Source organism: Microchirus variegatus, assembly GCF_963457635.1.
Source record: "Microchirus variegatus genome assembly, chromosome: 17".
Classification (NCBI taxonomy): domain Eukaryota; kingdom Metazoa; phylum Chordata; class Actinopteri; order Pleuronectiformes; family Soleidae; genus Microchirus; species Microchirus variegatus.
The window spans coordinates 13,740,065-13,762,032 of record NC_139818.1 but is presented as its reverse complement, the minus strand read 5'-3'; the positions used below and the strand labels follow the sequence as shown (position 1 = coordinate 13,762,032).

Here is a 21,968-nt window from a genome sequence, read left to right as displayed (position 1 = left end):
CATTATGAAAAGGGGCAAAAATATTCGAGAAAATTAAAAAGAAATGCAAAAAATCTGTCCCAGTATGAGCTAAATGTATTTTTTAGGTTGGAGTGTGTAGTGAAATAAATTTGTCAACAGCAGTAAAACATTTTTGTGCACATTTTTTATGAATGTTCATCAATTTACAAAATGCAAAGTGAGTAACAGAAGAAATCATCAAATCGAAATCATCCATTCTTCCAGCTGCACTTGCACACGTACCTGGTTTTCAAACGTCTTGTAGATCACATCTATGGATGTAGACGTCTGTGTCTTCGTGTCACCCCCAGACACATTCCCCAATGTTGACATCAGGGCTCTGTGTAAACCATCACTTCCTCACTTCCTCCATGTTCTTCTTCTCTTCCTCTGTTTGAGGTCGTCCTCCTGCTCCAGAACAAAACACATTTCCACAACCTTCACCTATGTCAGAGTCTGGCTGCTCCTCGCCCAGTTTTAAGCCTCCTACACGGCTATTTCTGTGTCACTTAATGACCGTGCTTCAACCTACAGATGGAAATGATGATCATTAGCACCTGTTTGGTATAATTGGTTAATCATACACCTGTCTATAATTACACAAAATCCTTGACACTGTGCATGTGCACCTGTGAGAAGTGACTTTGGATCGAATGCAAGGGGAGGTCACAACAAATATTGATCGGCTTTTTCCATCAGTTAACTCTCTTTGCAAAGTGATTTTTAAAAAAAATCTCTTTTTAATTTTAATCATTGTACACATTTATGCTCTGGATAAATACTCACCAGGCCACTTTATTAGGTACACCTCTCTCAGTGCTTGTTAGTGCAAACATCCAATTTGTAAATCACATGGTACAGTGCTGTATTAGACCTGCTGTAGTTCAAACTGAGCACCAAAATGTGATTTTTTGAAATGATCTTTCAATGGTTGTTTTATCCAGACTGGCTGAGGCTGAGGATGACAGAAACTGCTGATCTGCAGGGATTTTCAACACAACCATCTCTAGGGGTTTACAAAGAATGGTCTAAGAAAGAGGAAATATCCAATGAGCTGCAGTTCTCAGGGCCAAAAAAATGCCTTGCTGATTCTATGAGAGAAAACAGACTTAACATGATAGAAAGACAGTGACTCAAATGCAGGAGACCATCTCTGAACACTCAACACGTTAAACCTTTTTCATTAATGTCCTAATAAAGTGGCATACTTGGGCTTATAAATAGTATTTCCTCAAACATTAAAGCACTCTTTATTTATTTAAAAAAAACAAAAACAAAAAAAACAGTAAATGTGTGATGTCATATTAATAAGTAAGCAGTAACTTCCTCTTTAGCAACAGTTCAACCTGGGCTTAGAAATGCTCTCTTTTGGATTATGGGACAGCCAGTGACACATTCTACTTAACTTTGAAAAGTGTAAATGTTCTGCAGCCATTCAGGCGAGTAAAACTCAAGAAAGACAGACCTTTAAAGCTGGACAAACAGTTCAATGTAATCCTGAATGACCATCACATATTCCTCTCATTATGATAAACATTGTCCATCCATGGTCAGACCTCGAAATGCAATTTAGATGAGAATTACGAGTGCTAGAGTCCTGACTAATACCAGGAAAGTGGACCACATCACAATGGTCCTCAGATCAAAACATTGGCTACTAAGGATAGAATTCAAAATCAGACTCTTGGTCTTGGAGCAAAATACATCCCAGACTTATTAGTTTCCTATTAAGCATCAGGAGCTCTAAGCTCATCGGGAACAGGTTTTACTATGTTTTACTAACTTACCGTTTTATTTCCTGAGATCTGCTCACACTAAAAACATCCATGTTCACTGCAGCCTTTTCTTTATTGGCAAAAACCCTCATCTCTTTTGACTTTAATGTCTATTTTAATGTTAATGTTGATTTTAATTTTAATGGTGATTTTAATGTCTTTGCTTTTTATTCTGTGATTTTTTTAATGTGTTTTTATGTCGTTGTAAAATACTTTGCCGAGTGCAGGACGCGTTTGAAAACTTTTGCACACCGACTTGGGCAGCACTTTTTTAATTTGCTGCATTTGTCATTTTCCCCTTTCTTTTAAAATATCTGTCTTTTACTTTGTAGATACTTTAGTAAGATGTGTTTTTTGGGGTTTTTAACTATGCAGATTAGGGACATTGTCCGTGCTCATTGTTTTTACATGATGACAAGAGGGATTAATACAAATCTACCTGCAGAAAAGTCTCACAGGGGTCAAACATCATGGAGGCCCAGCAGATGGTCTCTGCGGCTGGAAGGACTCACAATGCTCACTGAAAAAAAAATCAATAAAAAACATGTGGGGACAATGAGCTGAGATTGCTGAAAATTGATACGTTATGTTGTTACCAGGTAACCAAGTCCTGTTTGTTTGTAGATCAACAAAAAGACACAGATGTTGGAATCCTCCATGAAACGGCATCACTTCTCTCATCATCATCATATACGGCATATAAACATGCATGCAGCCACCACTGGGTCCTTGGCAGGTATTTTATTTCATATATAGACGCTTTCTGTAATCAAATGTGAGTGCAATCAAACAACAGCAATACAAACATTATCAATGCAGTCTGAGAACCAGGAACAGGGTTAAAACAGGGAGTTCACTCACTCTACACAGCGAGCAGCTAGTAACCTCATGGACAACATTTAAAAAAAACCAAAAAACTTCCCTCTTGTCAGGACAGTTCGCCGTTGTGTGTACCTCCATATGAAATGGTAAGGAGGAAGGTGGAGAAGCAACCACCCTCCTGCCGTTGAAACCCTCCTACTACGGGAAGTCCAACCAGTGATACAACAGCCTCCACCACCATGAGTCCAACTCGGCCTCGGCTCTTGCGTAAACGAAATAACCTCCCATTTATTTCCCCCCATTATGATTATCATCGTCATCATCCTAATAGTTATCAGCAAAAAGAAAAAAAACAAAAGAAAAAAAAAACATTTCCACTCCTCACATGGCAGGAGCCAATCAGAGGCCAGAGGTCCTTCGGGTTTAATCGGCCTCAACCAATCGCTGTCCATCAGGGTTGACAGGAAAAATCACGTAGCTGTACATGTAGAACCAACGTTCTCATGCAGTGACCTGCAATGGTGGCACATATGTGCACAAGAGGAAGTGGAAGTTGGTGGAGATGTTAATGTTATTGGTGTGTGTGTGTGTGCGCATGTGTGTGTATGTGTATGTCTTGTAGGAGGGGAGAGAAGCAAAGGTGTTAGGCAATTATCAGACACAGGAGAACTAAAGAATGTCCAGGATAAGAAGAATTACAAAGTCTTTATCCTCCCATTTTGTCTTCTCGTGGCCCTCCTCGAAAACACAAGCCCATCACTCACACAAACACACACACACACACTATAGGTCCTTGTGGTCAGGTGTTCATCGTCAACATTCAAGAAAAAGACAACATTCAAGAAAAAAAAAAAAGAAAAAAACACCTCAATGGTAAAAATCACCTCTACCATCACAAATGCTTCAGTTCATAAAATCTCAACATGTCTGAAAAATTATTTTGTTTTTCCTCCAGGTTTAAAGCAGTACACGCACGTGTGTGTTGTCGTCGTCGTCTGTCGTCTTTTGTCCCGTTTCTGCGAACACACACTCATACTCACACATACACACAGCCATCATACGCACTCACACACACACACTCCAAGACACACCACATGTCCTCTTTTGAGTGGAGAAAGACATGGCGCAATGGAGAGACACTCCTCCTCTGGGCGGATGCACTGGTCACCGGGAGGAGATGGGGGTGAGTATCGCCATGACTACCAGGGGTCCTCCAGCTCACCGGCACTCTGGGACAATAAAAACAAAAGAAGCAAACAAGATGGAGAGAGAAGTGTCAACTTTTTGTTGCTGCATATGGCACTGCAAAAAAAAAAAGCATTCAAGATACTGACTCCTGATGCCTTAAATAAGGGGATGTACCTGACTCCCCTCTTTTATGTACTCAAAATGAATGGATAATGGTGAAAGATGGCGAGCTTCCCCTGCTCAGCCTGCATGTTAAAGACGACCACAGCCCAGACCTCTGATGACTCACCTTGCGGAGAATCACGAGGCCAAATCTGACTGAAAAACAGGGGAGAAATGGAGATAACGGAGTCCCTACAAGACTACACACCCTCCCTCACTCAAGTCTCATCACCGCCAGCTCAAGCAGTGCAGCGGCAAGTGTAAACTTTCTCTTATGCGTTTGTTTTTTTACACATAACCTAAGATGTGTTATTTCTCTAAAGGGAGTCAACAGACCAAACGGACAGAGCAGCCAACATGAACTACACAGTCGAGGCGAAAGCTAAAAGTGGAGGGCGAGGAATGCGCTCAAGAGCCGACACAGAAACACGTACAAAACATTACCTAATGAAAAATCCCCCTACAAGTTCTGATGGGATCATCTTGTATCAATTTCCACTCTATTAACTTGTTTTTTTGGCATCATTTTGAAGGCAGAAAGGACTTTTTCCTGACACACAGCACTTAAGGGAACACAAATGTGCAGCCAGTTCGCGCCGAGAGATACTCACACTTGACACAAAGTTGCACCATTAAACCTCCAATCATGTTTTATTTTTTTTCATTTGTCAATTTTAAGTGCGTGGGACCGATTAGGCCCACTTGACCCCATACAAATACAACTCATACATACACGCACGCACGCATAAACAGCGCTATAAGTATAACCTCTCCTCCCTATTGTTAAGTGCTTTAGATATTATAAAAGATAAGAGCAGTGCATGCATTACCAGAGTCACCGGGGACTGGACATTATACTTCCTCGACCTGATGTCAGAGGGACAATAAACACTGTGCTTTCAGCAGTCTGTGTGAATCAAACATCCATAATGGGATTAGAGTTTTATATCGTGTCATTGCGAGCAGTGTCATAACCTGTGGGGACTCAAATATGCTTGATGTGGGCTTTTAAACAAGCTGTGAAACTCATAACACTGCAGTTAATACCAGCATCTGGCAACATGAGCTGTCGGAATATCATTCATTAAAAAAAAAGAAACAAACAAAATGAAAAAAAAAACAGGTACATTACTGTGTCAGCATTAGTTTGAATTGATTATAGGTACAAAATCATCTCACATAAAACACATGAGGAAGCCACAAGAAATCTCATTGTACTTGGTATAACGACAATAAAGATCATTCTGATTCTGTCAAGTGCTAAATGAGGTTTTTAAGGCCTAGACTGAATTTGGTCAACCGTTGTACTGTGTATATAGAATGATATTAGGGACGTGATACGGGTTGGTCAGGTGCAGTATGTTAAACAATTTAGTGGATGGATTCATATATGGATTAACGTTTGTGGTACAGTCCGGGAATTAGTGCCATAATCAGGTGCAATATTTCCCCTGAAGTTAATAAAAGTGTGCCGTTAGAAACAGCTGTCTTACACGTTAATAACATAAGTGTTACCATATAAGCCAAGTGCAAATACAAATTGTTTTGGCAGTGTGATAGCGTGAGTGTGTCACCAGATGAAAGAACATATCATTATCTAAAAAACATATATAATAATTACTTCTGTTAATCTCATACTTTTCAGCTTCAGCTCTGCATGGTTTAATGGAGGTTAGTTTACATCCGTCTGTGCTTTACTAACTTTGTGGTTAGAGCTCGGCTGTGTTTTGAGACTAACAACGTCAGATTTTGCTTTAATATTTCTAAGATGATCCAATACTTGATGTAGATTTGAGAGCATTAGCATATTAAGAGCAACTCTGGTTTTGACTTTCTCAGCGGCCACATTGGAAACAATCCTGGATGAGTTCTTTTAAAACCTCAGTGACAGAAATTTTGCTGGGGGTGGGGGGGAGAAGAAAACAAATACACAGTAAATCCCACATTTGTGTTGTTTATGCTGCTTCAGTGAGGCAACCTAAGTGGAACAAATGGACAAATCAGTGTGAGAACCACAAGTACACCAGGTGTTTTTTTCCAAAACTGTCCCTTTTTACACATGGTTGGAATTGTTTTGAAACTCCAATCCATTTAATCTTTCCAGTGGAACCATCCAGGATCGTCTCCCATAACAATAGAGTGGTTTGAGCTGCTAACGCAGTTTTTACAGCTAATGCTGACAACACTGACACAGATGACAAACGGCTTAAACTACTGTATGTCACACCACGGTATTTTTTTTTAAAGAAAAACGCTTTTTTAATTTAAGAAAGAATATCAACTTTCATCTGGTGACACCAACAACTTAATAGTATCTTGTTATATTTATATTAAACATTTGTTGATTTTTTGACCACTGTGGTTGCCTGGTCACATTTCAACCTCTTTATGCAAGATTGCGGCAATGCACTAGATGAAGTGGAATTAGGGATTAGGTGGTGTGAGAATGATTTAAATCAACTGCCGCTCAATCTACGAATATTCCACTGAGGTTGAATTTCCCAGGGATTTAAACAACCTAAAGCTGAGCATGCTGATAAACCAGTTACTGCTCAAACATCCACTGCCAAAAATGAAACACTGCTGTCGTGGTTACCACTTTCTCCAACCCATGCAGACGCACATACACACGCAGTCATACAGTACATACATATACAGAAAAGAGTGTGTTGTGAGTCTGTAGATGAGACACCGCTGCGGTTCAGCGTGTCCCCTCTCGCCAGTTCTTCCACTGTAAACGGGTTTGGGTTTGGGAGTGATGCTGAGGGAGGGGGGGGGGGGTTGTTCAGGTGGGAAATCAGCCAGAAGCTAACAATGATCACTGTTGGGCGTGTGGAGTGCAGTGTTCATTCGATTGTTTTCTTCACAAGCCATTTTTACACATAATAATAATTTGCCTTGTTTCTTTGCTAATGTAAACATAGGTCTGTGTGGTCAAGATGTAAACGAAGCAAGTTTGGGGAATTCAAGCCAAGGTGGTCAGAAGACAGCGGGGGGAAGGGGGGGGGTCAAGAGAGTCCTTATTAGGTATATGGGTGCGGCTCTGAGACAGAACTTGAATCGACAGAGGGCATCTGTGTTTTCAATGAAATGTTAAAATATTTGTGACAGGCCACGGCAGCTGCGGTTATAGACAATGAAGCCAGAGACACAGCCAATGTGTCAATTCAAGTTCTGTGATGAGGGGGGGGGGGGAGAAGAGAGGTCATAGGGCGTCAGACTAGAGCTCTGGTGTCGGACAGATAGATGAGTGGGTGCGTATGCAGACAGGAAGCTCAGTCAAAGGAGGGATTGGACTCAGGGGTGGGTGCATCTTGGCGAGCCTCTGTCTCTACAGTGGCAGGTGAGGGCGGGGGTGAGGGGGGAGAGGGAGGGAAGGCGGGCTGCTCCTGGCCGTCATTGTTGTCATCGTCTGAAGTCCTCCTTCTCTCCCCTGCTCCCTTGGCGGTGCTCTCCCCCCGCATGTGGTACGTGGCCAGGGAATCCTCCAGCACCGCGCGACACTGCCCCCGGTGGTGGAGGCGGAACTGCCGCAGCGCCTCCAGCAGATGAGCCGCTGTACTGCCACCTCCCTCCTCACTCTCCTCCTCTCCCCCCGCAGAGGCCTGAGGTGACACGCCAGGGGTCAGACTCTGCAGGCACGCTCCATGGTCAAAGACACACATCCAGTACATACATACAGGTAACAATCACATCTACAACACACTGGAATGACAATATCAAAGACATGCTCGCGTCTGTTGGGACAGAACCATGCAAGCACTACCTCTGGCCCTGTGGCCAACAACCCTTTGTGATATTTGCTGTATTGTGTAACAGAGAGGAGGGGTCGGTCAGCACCCACACAGCCCAGAGAAAAGAGCCTGCAAGTCAAGAGTCGACTGACATTAATGTGACAAATGCACTCACGTGCCCTTGTGTATACACACACGATGCCCCAATCACATCCAAACCGTTTGAAAACAGACAAGTGTTTTTTTCCTTCAGAAAATCAACATTTAGAAAGAGTGTGGCCTTCACAGTTACTTCTTTGCAAGGCTGGTTATGTGTTTTTCCTTCAACATGTCTGTGTGAATTTCTTACATTATCTTCAGAGCAAATTCTAAAGATGACATTCGAGGTCAGATTTCTGTATATAGCTGTCAATTTTCACAGGCGTCTTTTGATTCACATTTTATATGAAACCAGAATTTGGAGTATTTAAGATTTTTGAAGTAACACTTTTTGATTTAAGGATTTTGGATTCACTAAACAAGAACATAACCATGAAAGGACAACATTAACTAGTGGCTTAGTCATGACTCAAACACTCATAAGCGAATGTAGATACTCCAGCACATTTCTTGTTCTAATTGCATCATAATCATGAAGTGACTGTGATGCATGCAACGTCTTCAGGATACGTTTAATTTGCTTTGTGGTCACATTAAATCATTCAATTGAGAAAAACATGAACGAAGGCATGCCACAGAGGGATTTTTTGCTCTTAGTGCCAGTGCTTGCATTACTGTTATCAAAGTTTCTCACGTGGCTTTATGTCAGACAATACATTTGACAGTAATTATGACAGCCCATCACTTGCTTCACTAACAAAAAAAAAGTTGCATATTAATTGCAGGCAATAGTTGGAATAGACGTGTTGGTTTACAAATGAAAAGTCATCCCGCAGTTAAATCCTTTAAATCCATCTTCTTTAAATGGTTTACTATAGAGTTTTATCAAGTCCCTGCTGTACATCCAGTTTCAATGATTAACACAAAATTGAAGCCATGACCGCAGAGACCTTTGGTGCTTTTCAACATGAATGCAGTGAACGGAGTTTCACAAAGCTTGCCAAGGTTATTCTGTAAAGTACACCCTGCGCCCTCTTTCAAACTTAAACCTGATTCATTTGCTCTCAGTCAAATACATACACACGTACACACGTACACACACATACACGCACAAAAGAGTGTCCTTGTCTGGGCTGGTGTGTGTTTATGAGGTCATGTTAAGGGTTGGAAGGGTGAAGAGGTGAGGGGGTTTAGAGAAAGATCAACTCACGCCTTCCTCTTCTCTGTGCGGGTTCAGCTTGTTGTATACTGCCTCGATCACACTGCGTCTGCGAACGCACAAACAACGCACAGTTCACTGCTTTGAGGAGAGAACAACTCCTGACACAATATAAACAGTCTCTGTTCACTCTTCGCAAATGTATATTGATTCAGGTTAAAATGGAATCAAGAAAGCAACCAAGTCGATACTTGAGCATCCGCTATAAAAGACCTCCTCTATTCATGAGTACATTAACGTGATTAGATGAGTGTGAGTGTGTGTGTGTGGTGTGTTGCCTGTGAAACATTGCCAGATTGGATTCAACTTAACTTCAACCAAATTCTGAGTGTAAAAAAAGTATTTAGGATGAGTTCTGATAAACTAAGCTATATTTCAATATAAGAACTGTTGGGCTTATTGAATTACATCATTAAATAAATAATACTGTCAACACTGTAGGAATAAGCTCACATATCATTTTTGAGTAATGAAACAAATGCAGATTCCCTGGAGCATACTCCATTACTGTACTGCCATTTCTGCATTTCCTTGCTCTTAAAACACAGCTTGTGAAACTACTGGACACAACCATATTATATAGTTAATATCTGATTTAATTGTTTTTTATTATATTTTAAGTTGTTTTTTTTCCATTTCATATCTGTTGTGTAATCTTAAACCATGTTTAAGTCAATACACTACATATTGTTCTAGTTTTTCAGCCCAAAAGTTTATAAACCATAAGAAGGTTGTGTATATAACCTACAATATTATTAAATTCTAGTTTTATTTAACAGTATGTCAGTACATCATGTGGAAAGTTCAACTCTTAGTAGAGTATTTACTTGCTGGCCAAGCCGCCACCAGGTGGAAGATTGGGGATGTTCTCTGTGGCAATGCTCCTCAGGACTGATACCAGGTCAGGGACTCCAGCCTCCCCACAGTTTCCTAGTAACTCTGCACACAAACAAAGAGGACAAGCAGTTGGTGAGAGGCTGTGCTAACTTAGACAAAGTCGTAGTGTATTATAAATCACCACCTTTGCACTGCCAAATCACAACAGTGGGAGGAAAAGAAAATGTGATTCATATAACAACTGACTGTAGAGACCTGAACCTGACCTATTTCAAATATTTGTGTTTCAATATAGAATGTTTATTTTGTCCTGGTTATGGATTAAAGGAGTAGTTTCAAACTAGCACTGACAGGTACATGTTTAATCCACTCCAGGTTTCAAAAACAGCTTATTACATGCAATAATGACAGTTAAAATCTAACAAGTTGTCTATTTTCACGGATTGCACAGTGTAATGTGACAAAAAATGAAACCATACTCTTCCTACCAAGACTGGGTTTACAGCACAAAGGACGAGTATTATCCCGTTTCAGCTGTTCACCATTGTCTTATTACTGCTGTTTTGAAAATACTAGGTGTTTTCGTAAAGCCACTAATAATGATCAGCTTCCAAAATTTAGTAGTTTTACTTGAGTTTTTATGACTCTAATTTTCTGTAACTGTGGCTGACCGATCCATGTGTGTCACCAGTTGATCATGTTATAGATGTGCGAGGATGTGGGTGTGCGCGTGCTGACCCTCAACGCGAGTCTCCAGGTATTTATCCAAATCCTCCTCTTTCTTCATAGCCTCCTCTGAGATCTTGGGAGCTCCTGGTAAACACACCACCACCACACTCATGTTGTCCCTGCTCCCCTATAGGATGAGACAAGAGACCAAACAAACACAGCTATATCTATGTCGAACACAAAAATGCACTGCATGTACAGAATATCGAATGTTTTCTAATTGGTGGTTGTAGTGGTAAATAATCTTTGACCCAAACTGACCCAACTTAATTACAACTGAACAAAGTAAGACAAATACATCAATCACAAGCATTTGCACATGTGGTGCAGCCCGTAAAAGATAGATTATGTCCCAAATGTTTTCATTTGGTTTACTTTGGTGCAGAAAACACACCTGGCTGTAGTAACAGTTTCACAATTTATCAGACAACAAATTAGCTGGCTGACATTTGTAATGGTCACCTAGGGCCAAGATGGAGCTCTGGCCCTTAAAGTCACCTTTTGTTATTTCCATGTAAAACGTCAATGTGAGCAGAATCTGTCTGTAAGTGTAAAATGTCACATACATCACAGAGGCCAGAGGCAGCAAAGGGGATTTATGACAGTTTGCTGCTGTTCCTTGAGAAAACCCATACGGAAAGTTAAAAATAATCCTGCTGCTGAGCACTTGTTGGTTGAAGACACAAAAAAATATGTGATGCATGGAAGGTAAAAGTTGATGCAGTTTAATGCGGACTGGTGGATGAGTTTGACTCAGGCAAAGTACGAGTCCTGCCTTATCTTGGATCAATAGCTAGAAGGGTCAATGAATGTGATGATATGAAGGCAGTGTTGTATTATTCAACATCTGATGGATATAATCTCTTACTGTGAGGCCAGCGGCATTAAGTTCTGTTAGCCTTAAAATCATGATGTCATTATGCTTTATATTTTATTTATTTATTTATGTATTAAGCAATATACTGCAGTATCTTTAAATAAATGCGTGTCCATTCAAAAACAAAAGGGTAGTATCTGATAGGAATGTAACAATTAATCCATTATTAATCATTAACTAAATTAATCACAAACCATTTTGATAATTGATTAATCATTTGAGTGGCTTTCTTTAATTGTAACAAGGTTGTGAACTTTTCTGCTTTTTAAATATTAACATATAGGAATAGACAGGAACCAGAAATACTGAATATGTTTTGAATATCTAACTTGTGAACAAAACAAGACATTTAAAAATGTCGTCATTGATGATAATCAATGGATAATCAAATAATCAACAGATTCATCACTGATGAAAATAACTGCTAGATTAGAGTATCTGATGAACCTGAACAATCAGGAAATGAACAACGTTCTTTCTACTCCTAGCTACAACACAGATCCGTCTAATATTCCACCCACATTGCATTATTGTTCTTTAGTTTTAGAAGTTGAAAATAAAAATCTATTTAAAAGTGCTGTGCCACAGCTGTTAAATCCATCTAAAAAGCTGTGCAAATCTATGTGGGATAAACAGAGCTTACCTTATGCAGACAGGTGTCCACCACTGAGTTGCACACCTTCTCCAAGTCATCACACACCAGAAGTCGTGAGCGGACAAACTCACACAGCTCTTCGTTGGACATGACGTCCCAGATCCCATCACACGCCAGCACTATGAACTCGTCTCCTTCAACAGTTCGTTCCAACACACACACCTCAGGCTCTGGGCTCACCAGCTGCTCCGTGGGGCCCTTACCATCCACGCATTTGTAGTCGTAGTCCCCCAGGGCCCGAGACACAGCCAGGGAGCCATTTACCCTCTGTATCATGACTGAGCCACCAGCATTCTGGATCCGCTCCTTTTCAAGGGGGTTGCAGGGCTTGTGGTCCTGGGTGGAGAAACCCACCTTGCTGTCTCGACTCAGCACGGCTCGAGAGTCGCCGCAGTTAATGAAGTAGAGGTGAGTCGGGCTGAGCAACACGCACACGGCCGTTGATCCACTGCGGTCCAGGCCCTGCCGCAGGTCAGTGAAGCTGCGCATGTACTCGTCAATGTTCAGGAAGCCAGAGCGGATGCCATCCTTCACGCCCTCCACAGAGCCCTGTCCTGAACCGAAGTCGCCGCTTCCTGACAAGATGTGCTCCAGCAGGTGGCCGGAGCAGTAGGTAGCCACCCGGGAGCCCGCATGGCCATCATAAACGGCAAAGAAGGACCAGTCGGTGAGCCCATGGGGGAGACCCACCACAGCTGTGTGGGCATCCTCCATCTCCACCCGCCAGCCCTGCATGGAGCTCAGGCCATATCGCAGCCCATTGCCCTCACCGTGGGCACTATGTTTTTCCGTCTTCGGCTTATCCAGGAATGCACCCATTGCTGCCTATAGCTGGAGAGGAAGTAAAAGAGAAGCAGGAAACATAAAGTGTGAACCATTATACATCACCAGCAAGGACAAAGAAGCTAATGTAACTCCTCATCATAATCAATACACCCACAGTCAGTGGATTACTTTCCTTCTTTGTCTTGAAAAGACAAATATACATACAAATTTACACATAAACAAATAAATATAAATATGGCAGTATGTATCTAAACAAATTCATACAGATAATACCAAAGAATAAATAATTATAAATGTGTTCATTTATCTTGAAAGTAGAAATGAGAACTCAGGAAGGAACCATTACCTCAGAGCACAGGTAATTTTTCAGTTCAAACAGTAGACCAAAAAAATCTTTCTATTGTCAACAAATATCCTTTGGTTGTTAAATTTCCTTGTAAATAACCTGTTCTGTGTGTCAATATTTCAGGGGGCTGCTTCTTGCTATTATTACACAGTGCTTTTAATTATTTAATGGATGGTGAGAGCCACAGATCCTGACAATAAGACAAAGATAGCAGTGGGGGAACCACAGAGCTGAGGATTATACCACAGCTGTTAAGCTTCTTTGAGCACACACAGATTCTTTCACACAAGGTTACTTACTAATACCATTATTAGACTTGGAAATAGAGTCACTTTACTAAATCAGTCCAACTTAACACCATACACTATGTGATTGTGAACCGAACACAATAAAAGGCTCAATTATTGGTGTTGGATGTAGCCAGGCAGGCAGAAGAAAACACCTCTGCTCTGTTAAGAGACTAAAAACAAGCAGCATATTCAAGGGACTCTGATGTTATTCTTGTGTTGTTTCAGGTGCTAATGAGACAATTGAAATTCACTTTAAAGAGACTAAGTTGAGAGAAAATCCACACATTTGACATGAATTTAAATGAGACCAGACACATATTATTATATTTTTAAAGTTCCTGGTGATTATTCGGCTGATTACAAGGTAGCATCTCCTGGTATTTACTCTCTTTTTTTCCTTTAACTTAAATCTTCCCATCATGCCAATCAGTTCTGACCTAAAATGACAGAATGGATTGCTTGACTTGCTGGAGCTGTAGGCACTGATGAGAACTTAAAATCAATAATAATAATAAAAAAAGATATAAAAATTGAAAGCACCCTCGGCATGTCCTTTTTTTCCCTCCAACATATTGATTTCTCGCCCTACGTTGCCTCCCAAATGAGTGAACACGCGGCATGACAGGCATGTCCCCAAAAAAGGCTGGTACATATGCAAGGAGTGACTACAGCTGGTTTCACAGGAAAGTGTGTGTGCATGTGTGTGTTTGCGAGTGTGTAGTGTCATAGACTATGTCAAGAAAAAGGCGCTCTATAAATACGCCAGGCCAGTTTAGATTTCACGTCCAGGGTGGGGCAGTGGGCCATTGGCATTTCTATTGCTTTTCTGCTATATGATGAATAATTACTCGATTATATAAGTCCCTCCATGAAGCTCTCATGAAAAAGGTAGCCTAAATGTTTATGTATTGTCAGAAAGAGGATTCCCATATGTATGTTAAAGAAAGCAATCTGTTATGTTCACCAGCAGTGATTCTCTCTAAAAATAAAACAAACACACTGCCATTGCCTAGCAACCACCCACCCTGCAGTGCAAATATCCAGGCTAAGCTTCATTCAACTACATCCCCTCTCTGTCTCTCTCTCTCACACACACTCACTCAACCGCCTGGTAAAGGAAAGAGGAGTTGCATCATCCATCCATTTAAGCAGTTGCAGCAGATACTACAACTGACTACTTTCAAACACACAATCAGTGTGTGCACACAAGAGAAGAAGAAAATATCACCACAGAGACATCACACTGAAACCAGGAACTCTCATCTACTTAACCGCCCCTCACAACATCTGCCCTGTACCACTGGAAGAGGGAAGAGGAAGGTCGGGGATTACATAATGCTGAAGAAAGGAACTATAGTGGTAACGATGCCAACAGATAAAGACATGTTAAGAGTTTGAGTGAACCATTTCTAATACGTTAGTCATTAGCTATTGGTTAATGCAAGTATGACTAAGGATAAGGCAAACAAAAAATTTGAAATTTGTCCAAATGATATTTAGGTCATGTTTCTGACTGATTGATAATGTAGTTATCAAATTGTTGTTCAGATTACAGAAAAGTCTAAGACAGTAAATCTCTTGATGATTCATGTAGACTGTAAAACCTGCATCTCAGGTTAGATAATCTTGAGTAGACCAAGTTATAACATGAATAATTCTCAACCTGTTAGTTCGAAATGATTAAAGTTAACCAGAGCAAACAACGATAAAATAGATAGATATCAAGGAAGTATATTTTTTCCCAAATAAAATAAAAAATACAAGGTAAAAAACAATCATCAAAGGCCCCACTATCAGCATTTACTCTGATTTGTTCTTTGTTCAAGTCCATGTGATGGATTTAGTGAGTGATGGCGAAGGGAAACACCTGATACACATGACATGATCATGTGACATTTCCCCATATTTGTGAAAAGCACCACGTGGGATAGTGAATGAGGAGGGCTGCAGAGTATACTATACTACGGGTCACATTTCACAGCCCCATTTGGAGAAGTCTCTGGAATGGAACAGCCCTGTTGAACCATTATGATCTATTAATTCTTGAAATAAAGACTTTAAAGCAGCTGAGCCTGAACTGGAACACAGCCTATGTTATGTAATTGGTCCCTTGAGTAAGGGTGATCACTTCTAAAGCCACACCTTCCTGGTCTATCTCTTGTTACACATTTAAAATATCTAATCCGACACACGAGGCTATTGCTGAAGCTGAATTGTACTTTATAATACCGCAACTCTAACCATGCCTACATTTTTACATTTTCTTTATTAGTGCAGTTCAGATAACATTATTAACCCTCCATTAATTAATTTCCCCTTTGAGCTCCGATCAGCAGCAGAGTGTCTTTGTCCTGATACTACTTTTTCTCATGAAATCCTTTTTTTTAAATCTCTTTTTAAGATGCCAGCAAAAGCATACATGCCGGAAACCAACATACAAGGAGGGGTGCATAGACAAATTGATTTACAAATTAGCTGTTGGAAGTTTTAACCAACTTAGTCTACAAAGGGTTCTAAACAAAAATAACATTTAAGAAACGGTGACATGGATAATGAAATCTTCTATGGATTGATTGATTAAGTGTGTCTTGTGTCTGGAGGCAATCGAGTAGTTTGCAACAAAAAGATCTGTTTTGTCTGAATCGGTGATGCACTGCATTCAAGAACTAAAGTACCTTATTGACAATAAAACAACCATAATATGGGTACTACAACTACTGCCAAGAGTAAATAACATGACTTGAAATTACACGTGTATTATTAATAAGACACAAGAACATAAAGTTAGTGATGGCTACTCTGAATGTTGTAGAGACAAGAATTATGAGTGAATATTTTTTGGTTTGAATCACATAAAATATACAATAGCAATGATAAAAAATAAAATAATTTTCGAAAGAAAAACAAAAAGACAACTTTATACAATATGTGACAGAGTGCAGACCCACCATAATTTGCATCTAGGATGGTGAGATGACTCTGGTTGTCTTGTAAAGAAACCAGAGATCACCTGATCGCTGACAGGGAATGAGTGAAAAACCTCTGTTCACTAATCTGATCTCTTGGATTGTGTTTGTGGAGAAGATGCTATCTCTGGATCTCTGGCTAAAATGACAAACCATGGAAGTCAACTGAACAGTGTGGAACATCCTCCTCCGATTACTCTGTCATTGGTGGATAGCTACCACAAACTGACAGTTGTCAGCAGATATTAATCTGATGTCTTGGCAACTCAAACAGCGCAGATGATTTGGTGAAAAGTCTTTCATATCATATCATTTCTGTGCTCAAAGCAGCAACTAAGGTTGATGTGGTCCTGATAGCGCATGTGCTGCTGTAAGAGATAATATTCACTTCATTTTAAAATATACATAATGATAACAAGATGCAGAGAGAGGCACCTTGTGATGCCTTCAGATCAGTCACTCCAACACCACAACCGTTTTTTTCAGATTAGTCAAGATCTAAAAAAAGCTTGATGACTCTCTCAATCTCACACTGTCTCTGTGTTTTACCGGCTCTCAGTCTTTACACAGCAACCGCCGACTCACATAAGATTATCAGCAGACTAACTCCTCCCATATCTGACTTGCAGAGCACAATCCAAACACCAACTGATGTCATATACTGGTCAACAGTGCAACTTATTGCAATCTGATACAGGTGAGACGGGCGGCTGCCAGACTAAAATTCAACACTGCACAATACAAAGCAGATATGTAAATTACCCACAATATGTCTCTGCAACAGTGTCGAACACTTCAAAAAGGCCTTATCAGGGATCATATAAAATACTTGGCAATAAAAAAAGAAAGGGAGGAACTTCCTTTGTCATGCCACACTCCTGGCCGTCTTCACACGTGAATAGCTCTGCTTTGAATGTAAACTTCTAGCAAACATTGTCTTTACCAGAGAATGAGGAGACATGTAGCAGAAGTCGTCTTTTCATTGCTGGTGCAGGGTCTGCTCAATAATAAGGAAAGCCAGAGCAACATTTTGACAGCCTCAGAGAGACACTCTTGTTTTAACAGAGTCGTGCTCAACTCTCAGATAGTCCAACTGCAAAACACTAGTGGGGATGATATATACTGATCACAATTTTTTAATGCAGTTTGAATCTAAGACGAGCGAAAATGGTTGAAGTCATCAAAACTTTGCTTTAGGTTGTGCCTTAAAAAAACAAAGACATATCGCACACTAACAAGGAACAAGCTTATCCAATACTCAGCACGGGTATCATCAGATGCTGGTTAATATAAAAGTTAAATCACATACAATGCTTAACAGGTGCACTGCACAACTGTTCATTATGAACAAATGTCCGCTACAAATTTTCAAATGAGTTAAAACAATGCTGATTAAGCCTCTCAGCTCTATGAAAACCCGAAATTATCCATATGACACACACTGTCAGTAGTAGTCGTGTTTCATTTTCATGTCTGTGGAGACATTCCCACACTGCAAACAGAGGGACACATTTTACATCACAAAGCAAAGTGAGACGACTGCATACAGTCGGACTACGATGTCCACAGCAGAAGATCCACACTGGAGCCACAAACCCTAAATATCAAAATATTAAGCACAGGCAAGTGCACCACCATCATGCCTCCCTGTCATGACTGGGAGCTGCATGTGTCTGCCATGCTATTGAAGCATTATGTTTTGAAATGGCTGAACATGAGTGGGTAAATGCATCAGCACAAATGTGTTATTAACAGCCACGTTCTTAAGAAAGGATAAAAGACTGTACAGGAATAGTATTGGAAACCAAAAGGTGTGGGTGATCATATGCACTTACACAGACCAATAGGGCTGCATATCTAGAGTAAAGTAAGGAGTTGCCAACCAAGCCCATGTTTATGATCAGGGCCAACCCTGTACATTGTACAGTACACATCTGCCTGGGAACGCCTGGATGAGATTCAGTAAATAAAACAAATAATGATCATGGAGTACAAAACATCTGACACTGCTCTTCCATCTATCAACAGAGCCATGAATCACAAACGTAGAACTGTTCAACAGCTACAGTGGCCTGTATGAGTTAAATATAAAGCAAACAAGGAGAGTTACAGATAAAGCAACTGTTACAATAAATTTCACATTGTTTACTACCTGCAGGGCACCATCCAAAACACAATTGGAGCCCTATATAGGACTGATTCATTTGTACATTTAGGTTGTGACAACTGTCAAGTAAATAAACTAGACAATATTTACATTCAAGAAGCTGAAAAAATAGACAACCACTTTGACTATTAGAAAACACTCAAATTGATTAATTGCCGCATCCCTGAAGTATATGTTGTTATTGTTTTTTATTTACTTTAGGTGAATATAAATATAAAATGTGTATGGTTGAAGTGTTGGGAGGAGCATGGCTGTTGCCGCGGCGAAACAGTACATAGTGAATATAAAAACCAGTCGTATCTGTTGAAACTACATTTCAGGCCAATATGTAATGAAAAAAATGAAGCGTTGCGGTTTTAATAATCGTGTAGGGTTGCTGCATACACAACACGGCACAGTTCAATGGCTAGGCAAGTGGCACAACATGCAGTTTATTGTACCTGTACTCGTGAATAACTGTAGAATTTAATGTGGGCACATAGCTATATGCTGAATTGAATGACACATACGGCGTCGTATAGCCGTGCGCACGTTTATATATAACGTTATATCGTTAGAAGTATAATTAGACTGCCGAGCTAACCGCTGACACTCATATGACAAAGTCCGCTAAGCTCTCATTAGCTAGTTATAGCTACAGTGTAGCATATACCATGCTAGATTAGCTCGCTTGGGACCAGACTAAGCGCTGGAGACTAACGTGTCGCCTGGCTGTTAACACTGGTGTTACTTTAAATGTGTTTCATTCACAATTGACCCGTAAACGCTGGCGGTGGCAGAGTTACTTTAAACCTTAGGGTGAAGGGTCGTGTTTAATTCTGGCACTGTTGTGTCCACGCTAACGTTATTACACACCACCGTTCATGCTGCATTCATCGACTGGCTATTTAGGGGAAACGCGTTTCTGAGTACAAAATACCAAACCACTGACCACACGCTGAACTCCTCTTAACACTGTTCCCTCCACGGAAAGGCCTGCTTCGCTAGTGTGTTGGTGTGAGCTAGCGTCAGCTAACATGCTAACGTTAACTTCACAGTTAGCTGTCGTTGAAACCAGACAGGTTGTCAAACTCGAGCTAATGACGTTAGCGTACATGCTACCATGCTACTTACGTTTTCCTGCTCCTGTGCGAATGTAGATCCAATCTTGATGATCTGCTGGCGTCTGCTTTGGTGTGAAGATATGTCGTTAACCTAGCTATATAGGGAGCTAACGTTAGCCGGATAGCTATGTTATGTTTCCTTATTTGACAAAAATAATCGCGATTGGCCTCAGATGAGCGGCGATAATTCCTTTCTCGGTGGTTCCCTTCTTGGACAGCGTTGATTTTTACGCATGTTTGAAGCCAGTTATGTCTCTCACATTAAATGAAGACAATTACGTTCGTTCCAAAACAAATATGGACACAGAGAATTGGTTAAATTATACAAGACTGGCAAATCTCGTACTTTCTTCCATTGAAAGGCCAGAGCTATCCTTCGACTTTGGGTGCTGAACAAGAGGAGGTGTTATTTTTGGCATATGCCCTGTGATTGGTTACAACGTCCAAGCAAAACGACGGTTGATTGGCTACTTCTGATGTCACTTAGCTCTGCCCCTGTCTAAAACGACATTGCCATTGGTCTATGACCACACTCTTATGATGCGCTGCCTCTGTAGAGTACACTCGTTTCTGTTACAAGCGTGCACCGAATCTATATCGGTTAGGCGGAGTCTGTCCTCAAATATAATTATTTAACATTGTGATGGGAGATATGAAAACCTGACATGACTTCGAAAGGTCAACATATTAATAAGACCAATGTTGACACAGCTGAAATGTATTTACTGCACAATCTCCTTTATATCCTTCGACGTCATCACCTATTGTTAGGTCGTATGTTGCCACAGGCGACCTGAGTGCCCCGCGGTGAAGAACAAGCGCAGCCTCATTCAACTCTCAACCAGCAGAAGCAGAATCAGATGTTTATTTGTGCATACAAGGAATTTGACTTAGATTTCTAGAGACTTTTGTATTTATTCAGAACACATTGTTTATTACGAATTATGTATATGCTCTGCAAACGTCTTCAGCCACTATTAGAGTTGCTGTTTTAGCCATGTAGTATAATGATTTCTCAATCAGTTTATTGGAATGCTTCCAGAAAATATAGGAAACTTGCATCCAGTTTAAAAATAACGGTTTTTTTTATTGTTTGTGTGTAGTAACTAGAATAACAATAGCAATATGCTATTGCCTATTAAAGCTGATGATGAACTAAATGTAGCCATGTACAGGAATCTAGTTCCAGACCAATTTTCCGGATTTCAGTTAGGTTCATTAGGTTAAAGCCCTTGGAGACAAATTGTGTTTTAATAATGTTGGGCTATATAAATAAAAGTGACTTGACTCAATTGTTGAAGTACACTTGGTGATAACTGCTGTGTTGTCTGGGTGTAGTTCACATGTGTTAGTCATCAGTCATCAAAACTAACTAAACTAAACTAAAACCTTACTCTCACCATAACCTAATAGTTTACTGCAGGGGATAAAGTAAATATTAGTGTATAATATATTTTACCCCTGATAAATGGCAGTGTTGCATCAGAAATATGGATCATCCACTGTAGCGGCCGGGAGAGAGGGAGAATCAGGTGTTCAGCATACAGGTAAGAACAAAAGTGGGACAATCTATCACCTGAACATTGACCACTGTTTTACAGTTGTCTGCATGCATCAGGAGAAAGTACAGCATTATCTTGTCACCCGATTGTACCAAGAGAAATGTGATAAGGCCGGGTAATAATTACTCCCACTCTTCTCTACTATCTGCTCAGAGATTCACACATTGATAGTCTACAGTAAAATATTTTGGAGGGAACAATAAGGAAGTTTTGGAAAGTCACTTCGACTGTTTCCATGCAGCTGAGGCAAAACCAATGCTGTAAAAGTGCTATATAGGGATTTATTTTATTAATATATACAAACATCAGTTAATATGTGAGAAGCCGCGACAAACATTTGCATAAACAGATTATAAATGTCTGTCCAGCAAAGACAAGCTCAGAAATAAAATGTAGGCTGTTCTCGTGAACAAGAATAAGGACGGCAGGAGATTAAAGCAACATACTAGAGTGTAAGTGCATGTGTAAAGATGTTTAGTTAGATAGTGTATCAGTGAGTCCTTGTGTGTGTGATGGTAGGCTGGGGAAAGCAGGGCTTATCCGATGTCATTTTGTGTTTCTCCTTCGGGATTAGATGAGTTATTTATGAAAAACTCATCAGATATCAGAACAGCTCCCCAAGGAACCACACAGGTCAGATTATGACCCTAA

At 40.4% G+C, this 21,968-nt stretch overlaps 1 protein-coding gene across 3 annotated transcripts; it reads right to left on the bottom strand.

Annotated features, from left to right (window-relative positions):
* Window positions 1-2,512: 2,512 nt before the first annotated feature.
* Window positions 2,513-20,113, bottom strand: ppm1bb (protein phosphatase, Mg2+/Mn2+ dependent, 1Bb). 3 transcript variants are annotated; one of them, XR_014593047.1, is made up of 7 exons: window positions 19,766-20,113; window positions 12,086-12,928; window positions 10,575-10,692; window positions 9,827-9,938; window positions 8,991-9,048; window positions 3,960-4,103; window positions 2,513-3,826 (listed from the first exon to the last, which is right to left on the bottom strand). XR_014593047.1 is itself a non-coding variant. In XM_083904105.1 (6 exons), the coding sequence occupies exons 2-6, from the start codon at window positions 12,914-12,916 to the stop codon at window positions 3,797-3,799; spliced, it is 1,149 nt and encodes a 382-aa protein (XP_083760231.1). In that variant the 5' UTR covers window positions 12,917-12,928; window positions 19,766-20,113; the 3' UTR covers window positions 2,513-3,796. The 3 variants fall into 3 exon arrangements, 2 of the variants coding, with proteins under 2 accessions (XP_083760231.1, XP_083760230.1); XM_083904105.1 differs by lacking the exon at window positions 3,960-4,103; XM_083904104.1 differs by lacking the exons at window positions 2,513-3,826; window positions 3,960-4,103 and adding an exon at window positions 7,187-7,552.
* Between the last annotated feature and the right edge of the window lie 1,855 nt (window positions 20,114-21,968).

Bases quoted from the DNA above. Each gene is read 5' to 3' on its own strand.
- ppm1bb (XM_083904104.1), bottom strand. From the start codon at position 12,916: ATGGGTGCATTCCTGGATAAGCCGAAGACGGAAAAACATAGTGCCCAC. The intron at 10,693-12,085 runs GTAAGCTCTGTT...CTCATCCTATAG, and splicing joins TGGACACCTGTCTGCATAAG to GGGAGCAGGGACAACATGAG. The intron at 9,049-9,826 runs GTAAATACTCTA...GTGCGTTCGCAG, and splicing joins GGTGGCGGCTTGGCCAGCAA to ACGCAGTGTGATCGAGGCAG.